Source organism: Protopterus annectens, chromosome 2.part0 (assembly GCF_019279795.1).
Source record: "Protopterus annectens isolate FY-2018-M chromosome 2.part0, PAN1.0, whole genome shotgun sequence".
NCBI classification, from domain to species: domain Eukaryota; kingdom Metazoa; phylum Chordata; order Ceratodontiformes; family Protopteridae; genus Protopterus; species Protopterus annectens.
Genome location: NC_056728.1, coordinates 1,719,878,612 through 1,719,899,277, shown reverse-complemented (window position 1 = coordinate 1,719,899,277; position 20,666 = coordinate 1,719,878,612). Strand labels below are relative to the sequence as shown.

Sequence of the window (20,666 nt, the reverse complement as noted above, 5' to 3'; positions counted from 1 at the left end):
ACATCAATGTGCCTGACTATAGAGTCACCTGTGACTAGTGTGTTGGGTATGTTGTTTTGACTTATGGGCTGTGGTTGAGTCACACACTGAGTCTGTAGGCTGTATGTCATCTGGGTTGTGTTGGGGGGGTGGAGGTTGCTTGCGGTTCTGCTTTGGAGGTCTCTGTTGCTTGAGCAGATTATTATTGAGAGCCTCAGTGAATGTTTTTTTATTTCTGTTTGTGGATTTTGGTGGTGTGGGACTATGTGATGAGTGTGATGTGGTGTGGTGCAAGTGTTTACCTTCTCCTCTTGACTGTCAAGTTCAGTCTTGGTTGGAGAGAGCTTTACCTCCAGTTTGGTTAGATAAGTTCATCTCTCACAGGTTGTGGTGTTGGGTGGTAGGAAGAGAGGGTGGTCTGTGTACATGAGGCAATTGCTACATTGCCCCAAGATGCCCAGATTCATCAGATAGACAGGAGAGAACACTGGGAGCTGACCCTTGGACATGCCTGAAGAAAAAACTACTTTCCACTGATAAGTGAGGAAAGTGAGTATAAGAGCTGTTTTTCTCTAAGCAAGTGAGGAAAGTAAGTACAAAAACTGTTTTCCTCTAGGTAAAGAGGAAAGTTGAGTGCTGTAGTAATTTGTAGCTTATTTAGTGTTAAGTACAAGTTCTGAACAAATGCTGAGCACGAATAAGCAAATTCAAGTGCTAAAACTAAGAATCTGTACCTGGATCTTGTGGTAGATAGGCTACCTAGTGCTGATCACTCCCACTGATAAGCTAGAATCCTTCCCTCCAACACAGAAAGGCTTGGGGGGCACAAAAGCTTACAAACAGTCCCGTATACAGCAAATCTGTATCTGGACAAGACTAGTTACAGGAAAGGTGGGAAACAAATGCAAATGTGGGCTTTTAAACCAAAACGTTGAAAGAGATGGAAAAACTGCCCAAACGGCCAGTAAACTACAATTTCTGGGCCAGAAACCACTCTTGTGGTAGATAGGCTACCTAGTGCTTACCACTCCCACTGATAAGCTAGAAGGTTTCCCTCCAACACAGAAAGGCTTGGGGGGGGCTCAGAAGCTTACAAGCAGTCCTGGATATAGCAAATCTGTATCTGGACTAGACTAGTTACAGGAAAAGTGGGAAACAAGCGCAAACATGGGCTTTTAAACCAGAAGGTTGAAAGAGATGGAAAAATGCCCAAATGGCTAATAAACTACAATTTCTGGACAAGAAACCACTCTTGTGGTAGATAGGCTACCTAGTGCTTACCACTCCCACTGATAAGCTAGAATAGCTCATAATGCACTAAGTCTTAATATATTAATGGATATAAGGAAATGTCAGATTATTTATAGAATCAGAGTATATATGATGAAATTGAAAGAATTTAAGCATTATCTTAAGGAACAAATCAAGACGTTTTTATCTTTAAATGATAATGATCACATTAATAAAGTCATAAAATGGGACTCCTTAAAAATGCATACTGAAATAAAATGGGAAGATAGGCTAGTAATAAAATGAAAGAGTATGATAAAGAGGGTTTCTATTACGTGATTGCAGACGCATTTTGTTAAATGTGTCTTGATTGAACATAAAAGAGTGAAAAGGCAAAATAGCGAAGCGGCTTTTAAGCGAATTCTTTCCCTTGGAAAGAATTTGCTTGGCCACTTCTGTTACTTTGCTGTTTCGGCACTGTAGTAAGATCTCAGAGTTGGTATATTGAAGTAGGGTGTGTGTGGGGGGGCATAGCCCCCCACTTTATGTAATGCTTTAAAGTTTTTTTTTCCTTGGAAAAAAAAAATCGCTGTTCTGAGGTTTCGACATTGTAAGCTTTCACTTATATGGAGTCGATTAATCATCGTTTGCTTTTGTAAGTGTTCGATGATATAATATAGACCCAATAAAGAGTTGTTACTAATACAAGATGAAATTCACAAAGCAAGGTTTGAACGACAATGAAATTAGATAGTACTGAACTCATTAAAAATTAATGACAAAATATCAAACAGTTTTAATGGATAAAGTGGAGATAGTTTTAGAAAAAAATTGCATGGTTGTGAAACTTCAAAAAATCTACATAGCTTAGTTAATAGAAGTAAGATATTAAACAAAAAGACAGAAATCAATAGTATATACAATCCTCATATTAATAAGCTTACTTCAGACAAAGGGGAAATGCTTAATATTTTTTTCAAAAATTCCATGAGGATCTTAATAGAGATAAAAATAATAATCCTGATAATTACAAAATTGACAAATATTTAAAGAAAATATCTGTTGAATAAGCTTATTATCCTAATAGAAGTTAATGAAGCATTAAAAAGGGAAAATTGTAAAGCTCCAGGCTTAGATGGTTTAAGTATGGAATTATATAGTCTGCTTCTGTTAAATATTTTAGAATTACGGAGTGATGTTTTCAGGATAATTCAGAGTGAAAAAATAATTTCTTCCTCATGGAAATTTTCTGTGATCTCACCTATACTTAAACAAGGAAAGGCTAATAAGTTACTTTCTTCATATAGGCCTATTTCATTATTAAATGTAGACTGTAAAATATTTGCTTCCATCTTCATTACAAGATTAAGAGGTATAGTAGATTAATTAGTAAACACAATACACAATGTAAAGCAGTCCCCAACAGCAACTAATCTAAAATATGAAGTAACCGCAAACCACTGAGAGTCTTTGTGGTCCTATGCAGTCCGGCTTAGCCTGTGGTTTGCGGTTACTTCATGTTTTAGATTAATTAGTAAAGGTCAAACCAGATTCATAGTCAATAGAATAATATATGATAATATAAAAAGTGTAGCAACTGTCTTAGATTTAGCAAAAAGAATGAACTAGACATTGACTCTAATTAGCTTAGATACTGAGAGAGATTTTGATTCTGTAGATTGGAGCTACTTGTTTAAAACTTTAGAAGAGTTTTCCTTTACAGAACAGTTTATTGGAATATTAAAAAAAACTGTATAGAGGCTCCAAAGCATACATTAAAACTGGATCTTCCATTTCTCAAGTTTTCACTTTAAAGAAAGACACAAAGTAAGTGTGTTCCTTGTCCCCTCTACTTTTTGCATTAGTTTTCAAACCCTTAGCTAGTAGTATAAGAAGCAATGGAAAAAATGATGGATTCTCAGTTAACAAGGATTGTCAACTTAAAATAACAGCTTTTTGCTGATATTTTGCTAACTATAGAAGATATAAATTATTCAATTAAAGAAACAAATGAGGAAATTGAAACATTTCAAGAAGTATCGTGCTGAAATTTGGTAATAATAGAAGAGAAACTTTAGTTTTAAATCAGTTACTAGATAGTAAGTTTAAAGATACATATAAATATAATTGGAAAGGAAAATAATTAAAATGTTTAAGAATAAGAATTTATGAAGATGTGAATAATAAAAATAATTTTGAAAAATAATTGAAGTGTTACTTATTAAAAATAGAATGATTTTTTTTACATTCAAGGATAAGTTAGTACATATTAATTGATCATATTATCTAATATTATATACATATTGCATTCAGCAGCATTTATACCTGAGGAAAACCTTTAAAGAAAATGAAAAAAAATGCTAACTTCCTTTTTATGATATCCTAAAAAGCTGAGAATTGCTGATAACAGTCATATAAGATTATGGGATCAGATGGTGGTGTTAGCTTCCCAAATGTAGAATCTTATTCTGTTTCTGCAAGTTTTAACTCTATTTTACTCTGGATAGACTCAACTTACACTAGTCAATGGAAAACTATTCAAGAGCAGATTTTATTAATTTCTTATAAATTTATCAAATATGATAAATTAGAAATAGGTAACAATCCTTTCATCTGGTTAATACAATTTACCTTAGAAGGAAATTAATTTCAGTTGTTAGACTCTGCATATATGAAATCAATTCTTAAACAGTTAAGAAATATGTTTTTAAAACTAAATAATATCAAAATTGTATTTTTTTGTTCTTTCCCATTACACACACTTCTAGATTTAAGGAAACTCAGAACAATGTTAAATGAATTTGCTAAAAAAGAAATAGTTTAGTATTATGGTCTGACTGTTTTGAAAAAGGAAAAGCTAAGTTGCCAGAATATTTAATAACAGATTATAAATTGGATGAATCTGTCAAAGAGTTACTATTCTCTATCAGTAAGAAATTAAATGAATTTGTAGATAATATGACTGAAGGGAACAGAACACTTTCCCCCCATTGTATGAATATATGAATGGTATTACTGGAGGTAAATTGCCCTGCAAAGGAAGTTTGTTCAATTTATGTAAGTTAATTATAAATAATAATCATTTTGATGCAGAATTATGGAACTTTTTAGATAGTGGATTGGGTGACTCAATAGATGGTAAGAATAAAACTTTACTTAAACCAATTAGTCAAACTTTTGCAAGTTTATATTGGAATGTTTTTATGTGGAAATATATACATATAATGTTTGTTATTCCCTATAAAATCTTTATGGTTAGTAAAATGACTTCTTCAGTTTGTTGGAGATGTAAAGATGTAAAAGCTGATTGGGCACATGTTTATGGATTGTGAAGAATTAAATGTATATTGGGAAGAGAGAAGTAGGTTTTTAATGGGTTATAGTCTGATAATGTTCTTTAACTAGTTCAGTAATGTTAATGAATGTTCCACTTCCTGTATCTGTAAAAGACAAACGGCAAAAATGGTTTGGAGTCTACTGGCAGTAGCGATAAAAGTTAAACAAAAAATTGGAAATCCAACTCAGTTTATACATTCAAAGAATTTTTAAATTTAACAGCAGTAAGATGTAAAACTGAAAAAGAAGTGATCACAATAAGATCTGTAGATCATACTAAGACTTTTAGTAGTTGGGATAGCCTTGAAATGTCACTATTGAAATACCAAGATTCTTAATGTGTTAATTGTATAATATTAACTTGTTGAGTCAATGTATTCCTAACATTGTATAACAGTATGTGATATTGAATTTCTTCCTTTTCTGTGAATATATTGTAAATATGCTAAATTAATATATATTTTTTAAAAAGCAGGATATAATGACGTGTGGTTAAAAGCTTTTAAAACACACATGAGTACCTTTGATTTTAAGATGATATAAATTAAACATTTACTAACAAATGGGTCAGACTAGCCCATCAGTGTGCAGAAAATTGAACTGAGATATTGATTGAATAAGATATTATTAAATAACATAAACTGAGAAGTGAAACCAGTGAGTTATTTAATAATCTGTATGTCATCCTTTAATTACTTATTCCTAGATTATTTAACAACTTTTCCCTCAAAGCTAATTCCAATTTCCATATTCAGCCTTTGTATCTTTTTCTGTCTTACTGATGTTTTTTCTTACTTTCTCTTTTCATTTTGTCATGTTCTGTTTTCCACTCTTAATTTGTTTCCTCTTTTATTTTAGCTATACCTAGTAAAGTACTTTCAATTATTCCAACAGTAAATAGAAAAATCACAGTGGAATGAAGCACAGTTCCCTCTCTCATGTACAAACAACTAAGCCAAGTAAAAACGAACAAACAGCTTTATTACGGTTAGCGCTTTCACCACTAAGTGGCTTCTTCAGACCATAGACACAAGGCAATAAAATGCATTACTTCAATACTTACTATTTAAAAAACACACCCACAGGTGCTTGTAATCATCATTACTTCCATCTCCAAATTCAAACGCTTGCACAAAACATGGTGACGTATTTGTGTACACCATGGCATATCTTAAAGCAGTATAGCACATCTTTTTAAAAATAGCATTTACATTTACACTAACTATGCATTAATTTTATAAATGATACAACTACTCACTAAAAACATATCATAATTCATCCCCTGAAAATAACAGGTATAACCCCATTAAACTGTTAAATATATTCTATTGCATGTTCAACTTGTTCAGTGTCTAAATGCAGATAAACGCAAACTGCAATATTTCTACAATCTTCAACAGCTGTCCATCACTTCCATGTGCAATATTAACATTTACAGAAATAAAGCATTCACACAAATAAAGCTTCGCAATAAGGAAATATTCCATCACTGTGGTGTAGTAGTAAAGCAGTTACATACATAAAACATTGCCACAATAAAGAGTTCCACTATTCTAAGGCAACGGATCTTCATGTTGCCTCATTGGTTGATACACAAATTCAGCAAGACATCAAGTAGCATATCATACTATCATTAACCTATATTACATGACCATAAAGTATATGTGGCTGAAATGTGTGAATGACAACCTTACTACGCAGTGCCATATCCCATAGTTAGCAAGGCACCTACATAGTAATAAACATCCATCCGCTAGAAAACAAAATATCAATACAGCGAGCATAAAATTAATCTGACAATCTCCTATTTGTATTCAATTTCCTGCATAAACATTACATGCTAGATATTGGCCACTAAATTGCTCACATAATCATGAGCACACCATCATTGAAGGTGCGTACCAACACATATCATAAACATGGTACTATCCTTCCAGTACACTCTGTAATCCATATTTACTAGGGTTGGACATTGGATGTCTAAAAACTATTCATCCAGTATTGCTAGGACACATTATAAAATTAACTGACAAACACTTGTATTAAACATAATACTACTTATAGCACATCCACTTTAAATGACTTAGTAAATTAATTATAACACCAATACAGTCTAGCATCATTCGCAATTATAAGGGTAAGGATAAGGGAGCATAATAATAGCATCAGACTGCAGGATGGTCTGAGTGCCCTGTCCAGGTACACACAGAGGACCACTCAGAGGCATATGTTTACGTTCTCAGTTTTAGAAAGGATTGACATGAGCATTAGAATGGGGGATATAAAAAATAGGACTGAGAGGTCTGAGCTTAGATGGATTCAGAAACTGAGAGCAGACAAAGGTCATGGTCTTAATGGTAGAGTTTCCATTAAGCTTGTTCTGGATGCTAGGGGTATACCTAGGTCGTAAATATATGATGCCTTAGATGTTTCCTAAGATTCATGTATAAGTGGATGCATGATTGTACATATAGGCAGGCTGATAGATAAGCAATAACGTGCAAGTCTGTCTGTCTTTCGTCTTTTCCCAGTTAGGGGTCGCCACAGCGGAACTCCGGTCCGCTAATGATTGGCAGTAGATTTTTACGTGCTGGCTTGCTGGGCCTAACGCACAACCTTCAATGAAGGAATGCCCATTCACACATGTCGACACACAGAAGACGCTCTAACTGAGAATTGAACGGGCAACGTCTAACTGTGAGGCGACAACGCTACCACACCACCACCACCGCAGTTAAGCAATAAGTAATATGATGCATTTATGTTTAATGATATATTCCAGTTTTACGTGCATAGGAAAGTTGGCTGATATTTTATGTTGGCACCTTATTTAATATTGATTAATATGCTCGGGTGTAGTTTTAATAGTGTTTTGCCTATTTACTTTTATGTCGATAGTGGATTAAATGTTATATGTTATATGATAAGTAGTTGTTAGAGATATGAGTCTGACTGGTATATGTAATTATGGATTTATTAATCGTGGATGTGTCATGATTGCATGTATATATGGTTGCATGATTTAGTTATGGCTGAATTGGTACTAATCATTATGTATGGTTTTTATTGTTAGTGAGATTGATTAATAGTCATCCATTACGTGTTTTTAGTATGATTCGTGAAGCAAATGGATGTAATGTATTCAAGTTGTTATATATACATCGTAAATTTAAGAGTGGTGATGTAGTCTTATTAACTTAATTTCTTATTGACAGGGAGTGGTGACAATTATTTTTGTTTCATTGCACGGAGTGCTTGATAGAACACTGGTTTGTCACTCCTTACTATTAATCAGTACAGATGCTGTTTTTTATGCAGTAGGTAACTGTGAATGAGGCTAGACTGTATTGGTGTTGTAATTCATTTACTAAGTCATTTTAGGCGGATGTGCTGTAAGTAGTATTATGTTTAATACTAGTGTTTGTCTGTTAATTTTATAATGCGTCCTAGCAATACTGGATGAATAGTTTTTAGACATCCAATGTCCAACACTAGTAAATATGGATTATGGAGTGTACTGGAAGGATAGTACCATTTTCATGATATGTGTTGGTACGCACCTTCAGTGATGGTGCACTCATGATTACGTGAGGGATTTAGTGGCCAATATCTAGCATGTAATGTCTATGCAGGAAATGGAATACAAATAGTAGATTGTCAGATTAATTTTTTGCTCCCTGTATTGATATTTTGTTTTCTAGCGGATGGATGTTTATTACTATGTAGGTGCCTTGCTAACTATGGGAAATGGCACTGCGTAGTAAGGTTGTCATTCACACATTTCAGCCACATATACTTTATGGTCATGTAATATAGGTAAATGATAGTATGATATGCTACTTGATGTCTTGCTGAATTTGTGTATCGACCAGTGAGGCAACATGAAGATCAGTTGCCTTAGAATGGTGGAACTCTTTATTGTGGCAATGTTTTATTTATGTAACTGCTTTACTACTGCACCAAAGTGATGGAATATTTCATTATTGCAAAGCTTTATTTGTGTGAATGCTTTATTTCTGTAAATGTTTATATTGCACATGGAAGTGATGGACAACTGTTGAAGATTGTAGAAATATTGCAGTTTGCATTTATCTGCATTTAGACACTGAACAAGTTGAGCATGCAATAGAATATATTTAACAGTTTAATGGGGTTAGACCTGTTATTTTAAGGGGATGAATTATGATATGTTTTTAATGAGTAGTTGTATCATTTATAAAATTAATGCATAGTTAGTGTAAATGTAAATGCTATTTTTAAAAATATGTGCTATACTGCTTTAAGATGTGTTGTGGTATACGCAAATCCGTCACCATGTTCTGTGCAAGCGTTTGAATTTGGAGATGGGAGTAATGATGATTACGAGCACCTGTGGGCATGTATTGAAGTAATGCATTTTATTGTCTTGGGTCTATGGTCTGAAGAAGCCACTTAAGTAGTGGTGAAAGTATTAACCGTAATAAAGCTGTTTGTTCGTTTTTACTTGGCGGAGTTGTTTGTGCATGTGAGAGGGAACTGTGCTTTGTTCCACTGTGATTTTTTTATGTACTGTTGGTTTACTTGATATTGTGCTACACAGTGGTCCATTTGTCCATTGGGTAATTTGCGTTGTCTTTATTACTTTCAATTATTGTTATAATTATATTGTTAACTTACTATTTTATATTACTATAACATTTTTTGTAAACACTGTATTTTTTCTTTTTGTATTTTCAAAGCTTTTCTCCCCAGACCTCCACTGAAAAAGGGCCTTTTCTGCCCAGACTATCCCAGCAAACAAATGCAAATAAATAAATAAAAAGTAGGTTTGAGTTGTACAGGACTTAAAGTAATGGAAGAAGAACTGAAAAAAAGTTGAAAAGAGATTTCCATAATTATATCATTGCAAAGCTTTTCTATGAAAATATAGTAAGTCAGATGTGAACCATAATATAAGAAGTGATAATATATACAGAGGCAGCCTTAGTGGTTCTTCAGTGATGGCTGCTAGTGAGAACAATACATGAGTGGATAGCATTAATTTAACAAATTTAAATTACACTTTTTCCAAAGTATTTGCTTCTTCTCCTGCACAGGAAGGACAATGTAAGAGATAGCAATTATATTCTGTATGATTGTGATGATGGTAATTGCAATGGGTGGTCCTTTCACGGCAGTTGGAGATAGTTATTTGAACATTAGAGTCATGGATGACAGTGTTGTAACAGCAGAAAAAGGTATAGGAATCAGCTGTATAACTTTTGAAGTACTGAACCCTGGATTTAACTTAGCTCCCACTGTAGGAGAATGATTTTTATTAATTTTCCTCTTCCTTTAGTTGTTGTTCTGAAAAACATAATGATTTATGCTGATGATGTGAGCAGTTGTTTGCTGAGAATTTTAATCTGTCCAGCATTTCTACAAAGAGAGGTTCGATTACTGAATGAAAATATAATGAACTTTTGTACATTTTGAAGTATAGTTTACTTCTATTAAAAAACTTCAGCAATAAAGTTATTGCTTTAAACGTAGATAAGGTAGACTGGATGGTGTTAAAAATTTTAAGTAAAAATAAGAGTTTACTTATCAAATCTTCTGATAAATTTAAAAATGCAGTAGTAGTATTAAATGTATACCAAAATATGAAGATATTTGTGAAACATTTAGAGGATAGTTCAACTTATGGGACGTATACAGGAACGTTTGTGAGGCTGCCTAAAGTAAATTATTTAAATTATTAAAAAAAAGGTGTTTTATTAGGTTTTGTTAGCTAACATGAAATGTTTATTGAAGAAACATATGCATGTTAGAGATCCCCTGGGGAAACCTGTTGTATTCTGTTGTGGTAACCGTATATAAAATCTTTGGAGATTCCAGTGAGTTTTGGGAGAACATTTCTGAAGTGTTGTGTGAGGAAGATATGTATTTTGTATGCACTGACATGGTCAGCCTACATTCCTATATTGAGCTACAAAATTAAATTGAAGCTATGGAACGATTTTTTTTTCCTTGAGGGATAATTCAGACTTATGACACAGAGATGATAGAATTTTGTTTGACTAATATCTATTTTTTTATTTGATGATGTCCTTTATCATCAGATTAGGTTTGTGTCCACGGATGCCCCCTCGTCCCCTACATATGCCAACTTGGTGATGGGATTATTTCAGGAAGGCAATGTTTGTTATGGATTTTTTTATGATTGTTAATGTTTACATTTTATGCGCGTGCGTATGTGTGTGTGTGTGTGTGTGTGTGTGTGTATATATATATATATATATATATAGAGAGAGAGAGAGAGATTGTATTTTTTTCTATAAAGGGTGTAGCCAGAATCTGCAAGATTTGTTTTAAATTTACCTTTTTGTTGGATTGAGATGTGGTTAATTATTGGATCTTAATGTAGATACCATATCTGGCAAGACTGAGAAAATCAACTGCTTCAAGAGACTATTGTCACAGAAGTAGATTCCATCCAGAGCATTTGCAAAAATCCATGCTATGTGATGAATTATTTAGCACTGGGGAGTTTATGTAGTGTTTATCATGAATATCTGAAAGAATCTGCAGCGATAATGCAAATAGGGTGCAGTTGTGATACTGTATGTAATGTCTTGTTAATGGAAGTGTATACCTCTGTTTAAGGAAAAGGTTGTTGATTGGTATGACTGTAATAAAAGAGAGGCATCATATCTATAGAGAGATTATAACTGTAGAGATGGACATGTTTGTTTTGTAATGGAATTTAATGTGCTTTCATCACAAACTAGACAAATTCTAAAGGGATGTCGGGACTTTTTTCTGCAACAGTTAAGACATGCCCATTTTAATTCTTACAGTGAAGGCGAGAACACTGCTGAGTTTTTTTTCTAATTTTTGCCCCCACTGTTGACCATTTTTGTGAGCTGGCTTACGTCTTCTCCCTACACCAGAGTGAGAGGCAACCAAGAACAGACACCATTTAGGTAACGATTAGTTTTGTTTTAAGTAGTCCTAATCTCAGAGAGCAGGCTCAGTAATAAAACTGAGGGTTGTCATATATTGGGCATCAGTGAGGGTGTGTCACTTCCTTCCTCAAATGACTTAACACCATCAGGACATCCCAATTCCTATGAATCCAGCATTTCTATGGATTCTCCAGTCTAAACAGGTAATTCAGCTATGGGAATGTTCACCTCAGGCATGTGCTCCCACATTTTCCACTGAGAAGTTGTGAGCTGGCGAAACTACATGGCTACTCTCCTGCATCATGCCAGCCCCATCAGGCACCTGAACAGCTAATAGAACTAGAGTCTTGTAGGTTGTAGTCAGGGCTTCTTCCATTGACACTAACATATCTATCTAAATTGGTTATTTTGTGGCATCTAGTTATTTTTGATACCACTTGAAGATTATTATTTTGTATATTTTATTTTATTTTTTTGCAGTTGCAAGTCCCCATGGGTGATTGCCGTGTGAGCATTGATCTTTATACATGCACAGTCATCCTAGTTATATAAAACAAATCAAAATTGCAGAAACACATCAGTGACATTAAATGTAAGAGACTTGTAAATTGTGTGGAGATTATTTTGAGAAACATGATTCCTCCCATAGTGATTTGAAAGGCACTATCCTTGAACATGTAAATATTAATATTGGAGATAATGTGGGTATTACAGATGTTTTCTATGCAGATAATATACTTTAATGTTTATCACGCTATGCCTTAAAGAGTTTAGTGATGAACCTAGTTGGACGCATTTACTTTAAATACCATTTTCTAGCTTTTATTAATTTTGTATTTTGATTGATAAGTTATTTAATAATTTAATGATGTTAACTTAAGTTTTTTTTTTTTTAATTTTCTAACTGTTGGTATGGCTGTCATTCCCTGAAAATCTTCTTGCCAAGACATTGGGAAGGTTTTATGGATTTTTAGTAAAATGCCTACTTGTGAAGTTGTCATTTTGCTTGTTTTATACTTTTTATAGTACTATTGTAATTTTGTGTATTTGTACACACATATATAGTGTGTGGATATGTAAAGTATATATATGCATATGCGTATGTGTGTGCATATATATCTATAATCTATATATATATATATATATATATATATATATATATATACATATACACGAATCCCTATCAGATTATCGAAGTTTCAAAACTTCATAAGTCATATGATCAGGACCATATGATCGAAGTTTTAAAACTTCAAATATTTTGAATGGAGATCACAGTACAGTGCTGAACAGGAAATTTACCCTTTTCCGCTCTGTAGTGTTACCCCCCCTGCAAAAACATTAAATATAGAATTTTTTTTTTAAGTTTGAAGTTCCAAAACTTTGATCTTACGGTCTTGGCCATATGATTTTTTAAGTTTCAGAACTTCGATAATCTTACATCTATATATATATATATATATATATATATATATGTGTGTGTGTGTGTGTGTGTGTGTGTATATATATATATATATATATATATATATATACACACACACATATATATGTATATATCAATTCCATACATGCCATTCAACACATCAGGCAATTAGTGCCACTCCAGGGACATGTTGTTTCTTTAGAGGTTAGAGTTTTACAGGGACGGGTTACTAGCCTGGTGCCCAATCCTCCATTGAGGGTGAACCACATACTTCCATACACACTCACACCTAGAATCAATTTAGAGTGTCCAATCTACCTACTACATGTCTTTGGAATGTGGGAGGAAATTGGAGCACCTGGAGGAAACCCACACGAACAAAAGGAGGACATGTAGACTCCCCACAGAAGGCACCCCAACCAAGAATCAAACCAGCAAACCTCTTGCTGTGAGGTGACAATGCTAACTGCTGCACCACTGCACTACCCCTATTATATACATATACATATGTGTGTGGGTGTGTGTGTGTGTGTGTATGTCTCTCTCATAGGTTCATAGGTTGGTACTAGGCTATCAGACCTAGGGCCTACACAAGCCTAGCCATAACAATTCCCTGGATATTTCTTCCCACAATATTTATTTCCCTGGACCCCTGTCTAGCAGGGCGACTGACGTGATCCCCAGGGTGAATTTCCTATCTCCCATCCAATCGTCAAGGTTCTTTTTGAAGAGGGCCAAGGAGGCGCTCTGCTTGACATGTATGGGCGGTCTATTCTAGAGTATGGGTAGTCTCTGGGTCAGGAACCTATCCCTCCAACATGTTTTGTTCATTGTGATGACAATGTGTAGATCCCTGGAGCATGTGGTTCTGAGGGATTGGGATTTCTTTAAGTGGAACATGTCCAACAGTTCAGAGTTTGACATGGCCTTGTATGTTAAGAAGAGATTGCCTCTGAGTAGACGATATGCCACAGAGTATAGCTGGAGTTTTTTTAGATGGTCAGCATAGAGCATCTTCTTTAGGCCCATGATTTGTTTAGTGAGGTATTTCTGCGGCCTTCCCAGCTGTTGTATATGTCTTGGGAGGTACATACCAAACAGGGCATTGTACTCTATAATGGGTCTAATGAGGGATGAGTACAGTGGGACAATGGCCTCCTTTTTTTATGGATGAAAAGCCCTTAGTGATGGGGTGTGCCACATAGAAGGATTTCCTGACTGTTGTGGTGATGTGGTTATCGAAGGTGAGACCACTGTCCACCTGTGTCCCAAAGTCTCTCATCACACTTTCGGTGTTTAGTGTACTGCCACCTGTGTGGTAATTCATGGGTACATGTTTTTCCCAAAGGGGATAACTACATTTCTTGGCATTAAGCTTGAGTCCATGGCTCTGGCACCATGCATCTGTTTCTGTAAGGCCCTTTTGTAGAATATCCACATCATTTGGGGATACAATAATGGCTCCCAGTTTGCAGTAATCTGCAAACTTTGTTAGCCAGAGTCACTTAGTGTTGGCCTGTACTTCAGAAAAGTAGATGCCAAAGAAGAGCGGTCCCAGGACTGAAACCTGAGGTACTCCACTTGTCACTTGTCTGGAGCTGGATTTGGAGTTGGCTACTTTTACAGTCTGGGTTCTGTCAGTAAGCCGGTTGGCAACCCGTTGAGTGATGTTGGGATTTATGCCCAGCTTAGTAAGTTTATCTATGATTCCAGAGTGGGGGATGGTGTCTTTAGATATATATATATATATATATATATATATATATATATATATAAATATATATATATATTTTTCCCTGCAAAATATTCACTGTATATATCAGTTTCCCATCTCCCCTTTATCTTTTCTAAAGCAATTTGTCTTTTGCTGTTTTATACTTTTTATATTACTGTGCTGTAATTTTGTGTATCTGTGCACACAGACGTATATGTGTATTAGTCATCCCCCTCTATCCTTTGGCTTTTCAATCAGTCAGGTTAGTAGTCTAATCCAGGTCATCTGGGTTGCAGTCAGGGCATTATCCCTCAGCACCATGGAGCTGATGTCAGGCATTAAACTGTACAGACGAGGCAGGACCCACAGACGAGGAGTAGCCGTACTTCAGGAAACCTAAATTGTATCTTTTGTAAAAAAACAATGTCTATACCGTGAAAAATATAATGTCTTTATTAACACTACACCTTTAGGAAAAGTCCTTAAAGCTTTTGAGAGTGCAATCTTGTCCGTGAAGAACTACTATGAGGTCCATGGAGCAGTTAGTCCTGTAGTCCATTCCAGGTATCTACAACTGTCTTTGTAAAAAAGAACATTTAAATATCCAGGGAGGAGTTAATTCTTTATATGTGCTGTTTATGCTCCATTTTTTCCCCCATCTGTCAATCATGTTCAGTTTGATTTTAATCACAACTTTATTCCATGGTCCTGTACACTGACATCATATCCCCTATCTCTTTTTATCTCCAATGAAAATAGCTCTGACTCCTCCGGCCTGTGATAATATCTCTTCCACTGCATTCATTCTACCTTTTTGGTAGCTTTTCTCTTAATTCCTTTAAACAGTTTGATAATCACTTCCATATATGGCAGTTGACCAGTACACTGTAGAGTTTCAGAATTACCGTATGGAATCTATCCCCTTGAGGATACACCCTGACATTCTGTTTGCTGTTGTCACTGCCCTCTCACTCTGCTCAAAGAGGTTCAGCCCAGGTGTAGTCAATACTCCCAGATTCTTTTCTTACCCTGCAGCCATTAGTTTAATTTCTGCCAGCTGGTACATCACACCAGGGTTTTGTGGCCTACGTGTGGCACTTTACGTTTGTTTGCATTGACCCTCAACTGCCACCTTTCTGACCATTTGTTCAGTCTTTCCAAATCCTGTGATAGACTACCCCCAAACCTGCACTGCTGCACCTGTCTTTGTATTGTCAGTGAGGAGGTTAGTTCTGTTTTTTGTTCCTTCAGATATGTCTGAGAAAACCACACTGAAGAATAGTGGACCCAGGATCAACCCCGTGGTATTCACTAGTCACTATACTAATTCCTGAAGTTGTTTTTCTCAGTCCAGCTCTCTGCTCATCCTACCATCATTCATTCAGACTGTCCGGTTCCTTATTTTTGGTCCTATCTGCCACCAGTAGTATTCTGTCAGCCTCCTGTGTGGGATTACGTCAAAGGCCATGCTGAATACCAGGTATCTCTTCTGGTACTCCTCAGTCAAGTTAAATTGTAGCCTGGTTATAAAACTAATAATGTATGACATCTTATTTTGGCCATGAATCTAGGTTGGGTGCTGTACAAAAATTGCTGTCCTGTATTTATGGTCCCAGCAGAATTCTCTTTATGACTTTTCTTGCCATTTTTAAGTTAGTAGTTTTCTAGTTCTCAGATTTATTCTGCTCCCACCATTGTACAAGGGTACCACACTTGCTGTCTTCCATTCTCCAGGAATTTCTGTAGAAGGAAGTGATCTGCTGAAGATTTCTGTCAGACAGTCTGCCAACATACTGGTAGTTTTCTGAGGAATACATTGGTGTGTGTTATGTTTCATTTAACTGATTTAACCTGATATGGATTCTTGATGAAACACTGTTCAACTAGAATGTAATTTCCTGGTAGGACATCGAAAGCTTAATAGCTCGAATGCATATGGATCGAACCATATGCATCGAACTATTAAACGATCGAAGTCCAAAAAAAATACACAAAAAAAAATTTAAACTACTGTAAGCAGGGGGGCAAGCCCCCCTGCACCCCCCACACCCCCCACTACTTAAATATACCAACTCCAAGATTGCACTACATTGAAGTAAATGGAAATCTCCACCTATGGAGATTTCCATTTCCATTTTCGATGTTTTGCACTTTCGGTGTACTCATGTCGAGAATATTGTATTCTATATTCTCGTACTTCGAGCACATAAAGTAGACGCTGTTATGGTCCATAGCTGTCATCAGGCTGTTATCAGACTATTTTAAAAGCTTTTCCTAAACAGTTTAATCTGAGGTGCCAAGATAAATTCTGCTCTTCTTTGCTGTTGTTCCTTTCCATTGTGTCTGTATTTGAGGCATTGAGAGGTAATACTTTTCTTTTACCTTTTAACTGTTTTTTTTTTTAATTGACAGCTTTGTGCTATTTTTAACTAGAATGTGTGCTTTATTTTGAGGAGTCTGCATCTTAATGAATGTTGTGATATTATATCTCCCTCAATATAGATATTGAAGACCCTTATGATTGTCAGAAGTGTCGGATGAGTTTTCCTACAATGGAGGAACACAGGAAACATATTCAAGAGTTCCACTCCAAGGAATACAACCCCTGCGATACTTGCGGAAAGATCTTTAGTGCTCCTTCGCTTCTAGAGAGACATGTTGTCACCCACATTGGAGGCAAACCGTACAATTGTGACCTCTGTAATAAAGCGTATCAGGTACTTAATGCATAGTTATTTGTTTTTTCTCTGACACTCGCTATTATGATTCCTTATCAGCAAGCTTGTAGCTTTTTGAAACCAAATTCAATTTTTTTGTGAGTGACTAGAAAGTGTATTTGAGTTTCACACTTCATATCCTTCAGAAAATGCATACTAATGCAAAACCTGTTATTCTGTCAACATTTGTAAGAGCAATATTTTTAATCTGTCCCTGATTTTGGGCCTTTGTCCCCTCATTGTTTTTGGCTTTATCCAGATGACTTGTGCTAAGACATTGAGAGGTATGCACTATATTCATCTCGCAGCTCATTGCAAGCTGTTCACATTCATTTCATTTTATTTTTTTTTTTATGCTGTTCACATTCATTGACTCCAGTGGCCCAACTTGTAATTGAGAGAAACAGAAGCAGCTCTAAACTGGAGGCAAGACACACACGTGGCTCATCATTGCAGTCCAAGATGAGTTCAATAATGCAATGCAGACAGATCTGGACTATTGCTGTGGTTGTCCTGTGTAGCATTTTTTTCTTGTCTGACTTAGATTGAACTACCTACAAAGGCGTAACTAAAATGGGACAAAGGTGGCAGGCATTCTGTCCCTACAAGTCACTGGTGTGCTCACTCTTAGATTGAGAGCCAATCGATATGTGAGCAGCATCTTTAATATTTAAGCAGCTGACTGCCTGTAGTGTATTTGGCTTGCAAGGAAGCAAAGAACTGTTATGCACTAGAAACATAATAGCTGGAGGACTCTTTCTTTTAGAGCCTCAACTCTGGATCACATTTTGATGTCAGTGCCACATCACATTGTTGGGTAGGCAATGGCTTGCTGAGCAGGTAGCAGCTGTGCAACGTGACTTGTAGCTTAGCACATCTCAACAGATTTCTTTTCTATCTGTTCATTTGGGACATCTGTTCATGAGGCCTTTGTTTGGAGTCCTTCTCTTTGAATGCATTTTTCTGTGTAAGCATTAGCCAAGCAACTTGCTGCCTACTAATGCCAAGCTGCTTTGTATTTTTTTAATAGTGGCCAATATGTTGGTGTGGTATCTGCATATGGAATTTACATTGCTGCCTTTGACAAAAAAAAAAAGTATCAAATTTTCAGCCATTTAGTTATTTTCCGGTATCTACTTTATTTTATTTATGGTCATGTAGAAGTTGGACTCTATCCTGGAAAATAGTGGGAATGAGGCAAAAGAAAAAAAAAACATTCCTAAGTGGGAAACCATCCCGTCACAGGGTGTTCACATACAATTATATGCACCCCTTTTTAGCAGTTTAGGAGGCCTGTTCATTTGTGTACTGGCATATCTTGGATATGTAAAGAAATTGGAGAACTGGCAGAATCCACAGGTATAGAGTGAAGGCATACAGACTGCACACAGAAGTCACCCATCTGGGAATTGTACTGGAAAACTAGGCAGTGCGAGGCAGCAATGCCAGTGGTTGCATGGCTGTGGAATACTGTTTCAAAGAGAGCAACACAGAAGTGCTTTGCATTTTTCTATACTGGTAGTATGTGATATAAACATAGTAACCCTTGTTTTTATATAATTTAATCATGCCAATATATTATGCAAGGAGCTAAAACATTTAGTTACAGAGCACATTTTCCCATTTGGTCATAGGAGAAAACAAGTTTAATGAATTCAAATTGAGTCAGATTATGCACTCTTCTGAGCCGTGCCCCTACGCAAGTGCACACTACTGATGTAGCCATTGCTTCATTCTAAGAGGACTTTATGTATGCATACAGGCCTGCTTATGAATGCAGTTAAACTCCCCTTTTCATCTTTTCATTCAAGATGCCACATACAATTTTAGCATTTCGGAATCATTTTCTATTGTTTTGCTGCTGTTAAAAGTTGCTTTATAACAAGTTTTGACAGCCTACACATTTTCTGTCTCTAAATGAAATTATTACTCAAGGAAGAGATGCAGTCAAAAGATGAAATTTAACTTGTTATATCATATCACAAATTTTTACTTGTGTTCTTTGCTTGTCTTGATGCTGGAACAAAATTAAAATGTATGTTGATCATTTGAAGCAGTACAGACTAATTTAAATAATATCTGTACAGTAGTGAAACTTCAGCACAACAGACAAAGCAACCATGTATTAATGTACCTTTAGACTGTAGTTTTACCAACATAAATTTAGTGGAAGAAAGCAGCAACATTCATGTTCGTTATCAGTGAGAAAGGGCACGGTCATTTAAATTATCTGATTATTTTAGTAAATTGTTTATGGTTTGGAGTTAGAATCATGTTTTGTTTATGTGTCTGTAAACACATCTTTGCTTTTTGTTTTTTTTTTTTTTACCAGTCCCCCACTCTTAACTGTCTCACTTCTCTCCTGACCCACTATTGCACTGTTTATTCCCCCATGGATTTAGAGCTATGCAGCCTATTCATTCTGTTCAGGTGTTAGCAGTGCTATGTGAAATAGGTATATCCTTGGGAAAGCACAGGCAAAAGTAAAAAATATGTACTAGTAGAAAAGTAAACATAAGATGGAAGCCAAGACAGAAAAGCTTCATCCCTAAAAACACATCATCACGTTAAGCCCTTCACAACCATACAGCTATAATGGCATGAGCATCAGCTATAATTAATACCCAACAGCTTTAAATGTATTATTTTTTTCATAATATCACTATTTTGTATTAAAATAACACTAAAAGAGCTACTGCATACCAGTGGACTTCTGCATAGGAAGGATGTAGAATGTGGATGCTGCATCTTGCTTTGCTCCTTTGCACATGGGTTTACATTTGCTGTTTACAACAACAGATAAGATGGTAGCTGCCATACTCCCACTGTTCCCATGATGCATTTTTTTGCCCCATACATAGTAAACAGATATGAAATTAGAGTGGGGTGAAGTAAGGCAGCCATCCTGGACACAAGGTGTCTGGGTTGCAAATGGCAGTACCAGCTGAAGTGCTCAGCTGTCCATGTGTGGCATTTAGCATGTAGCAAGAGGCTTGCAAATGTGTATGGAAGAACTTTTTTTTTTTTTATTCATTGGGTACAAGAGTGAGATAAGGGGACCTTTTTTGTCCTCATGTACTAAAAAAACTTTTCTTTTTTTTTTTCCTCCTTGAAATAAAGTTGAAGAGAGTGTCAGATCAGGAAACAACACAGGAAGCTAGGATAGCTAGCTATGGTTTTGATAGTAAATAAGTTTTTTTTTTCTACAGTGGGAGTGCTGTCAGTCAGTGTTGTCTTTAATCTGTCCCTTGATTGTCAGGGCTTTTTTTTTACTGAATTTCCCCTATTTTTGCTAACTGTAAACTGTCTGGGAAATATTTAAATGTATCATGAATATGAGT

General features: G+C 35.6%; 1 protein-coding gene across 1 annotated transcript in view; it reads left to right on the top strand.

Moving 5' to 3' along the window:
- The window catches only part of ZBTB40 (zinc finger and BTB domain containing 40), a 919,023-nt gene that overhangs the window by 741,929 nt on the left and 156,428 nt on the right, over positions 1 to 20,666 (top strand). The window contains exon 16 of the mRNA XM_044060434.1: positions 17,111 to 17,325. Coding sequence (XP_043916369.1) covers positions 17,111 to 17,325 — 215 coding nt within the window. The remainder of the gene's footprint in view (positions 1 to 17,110; positions 17,326 to 20,666) is intronic.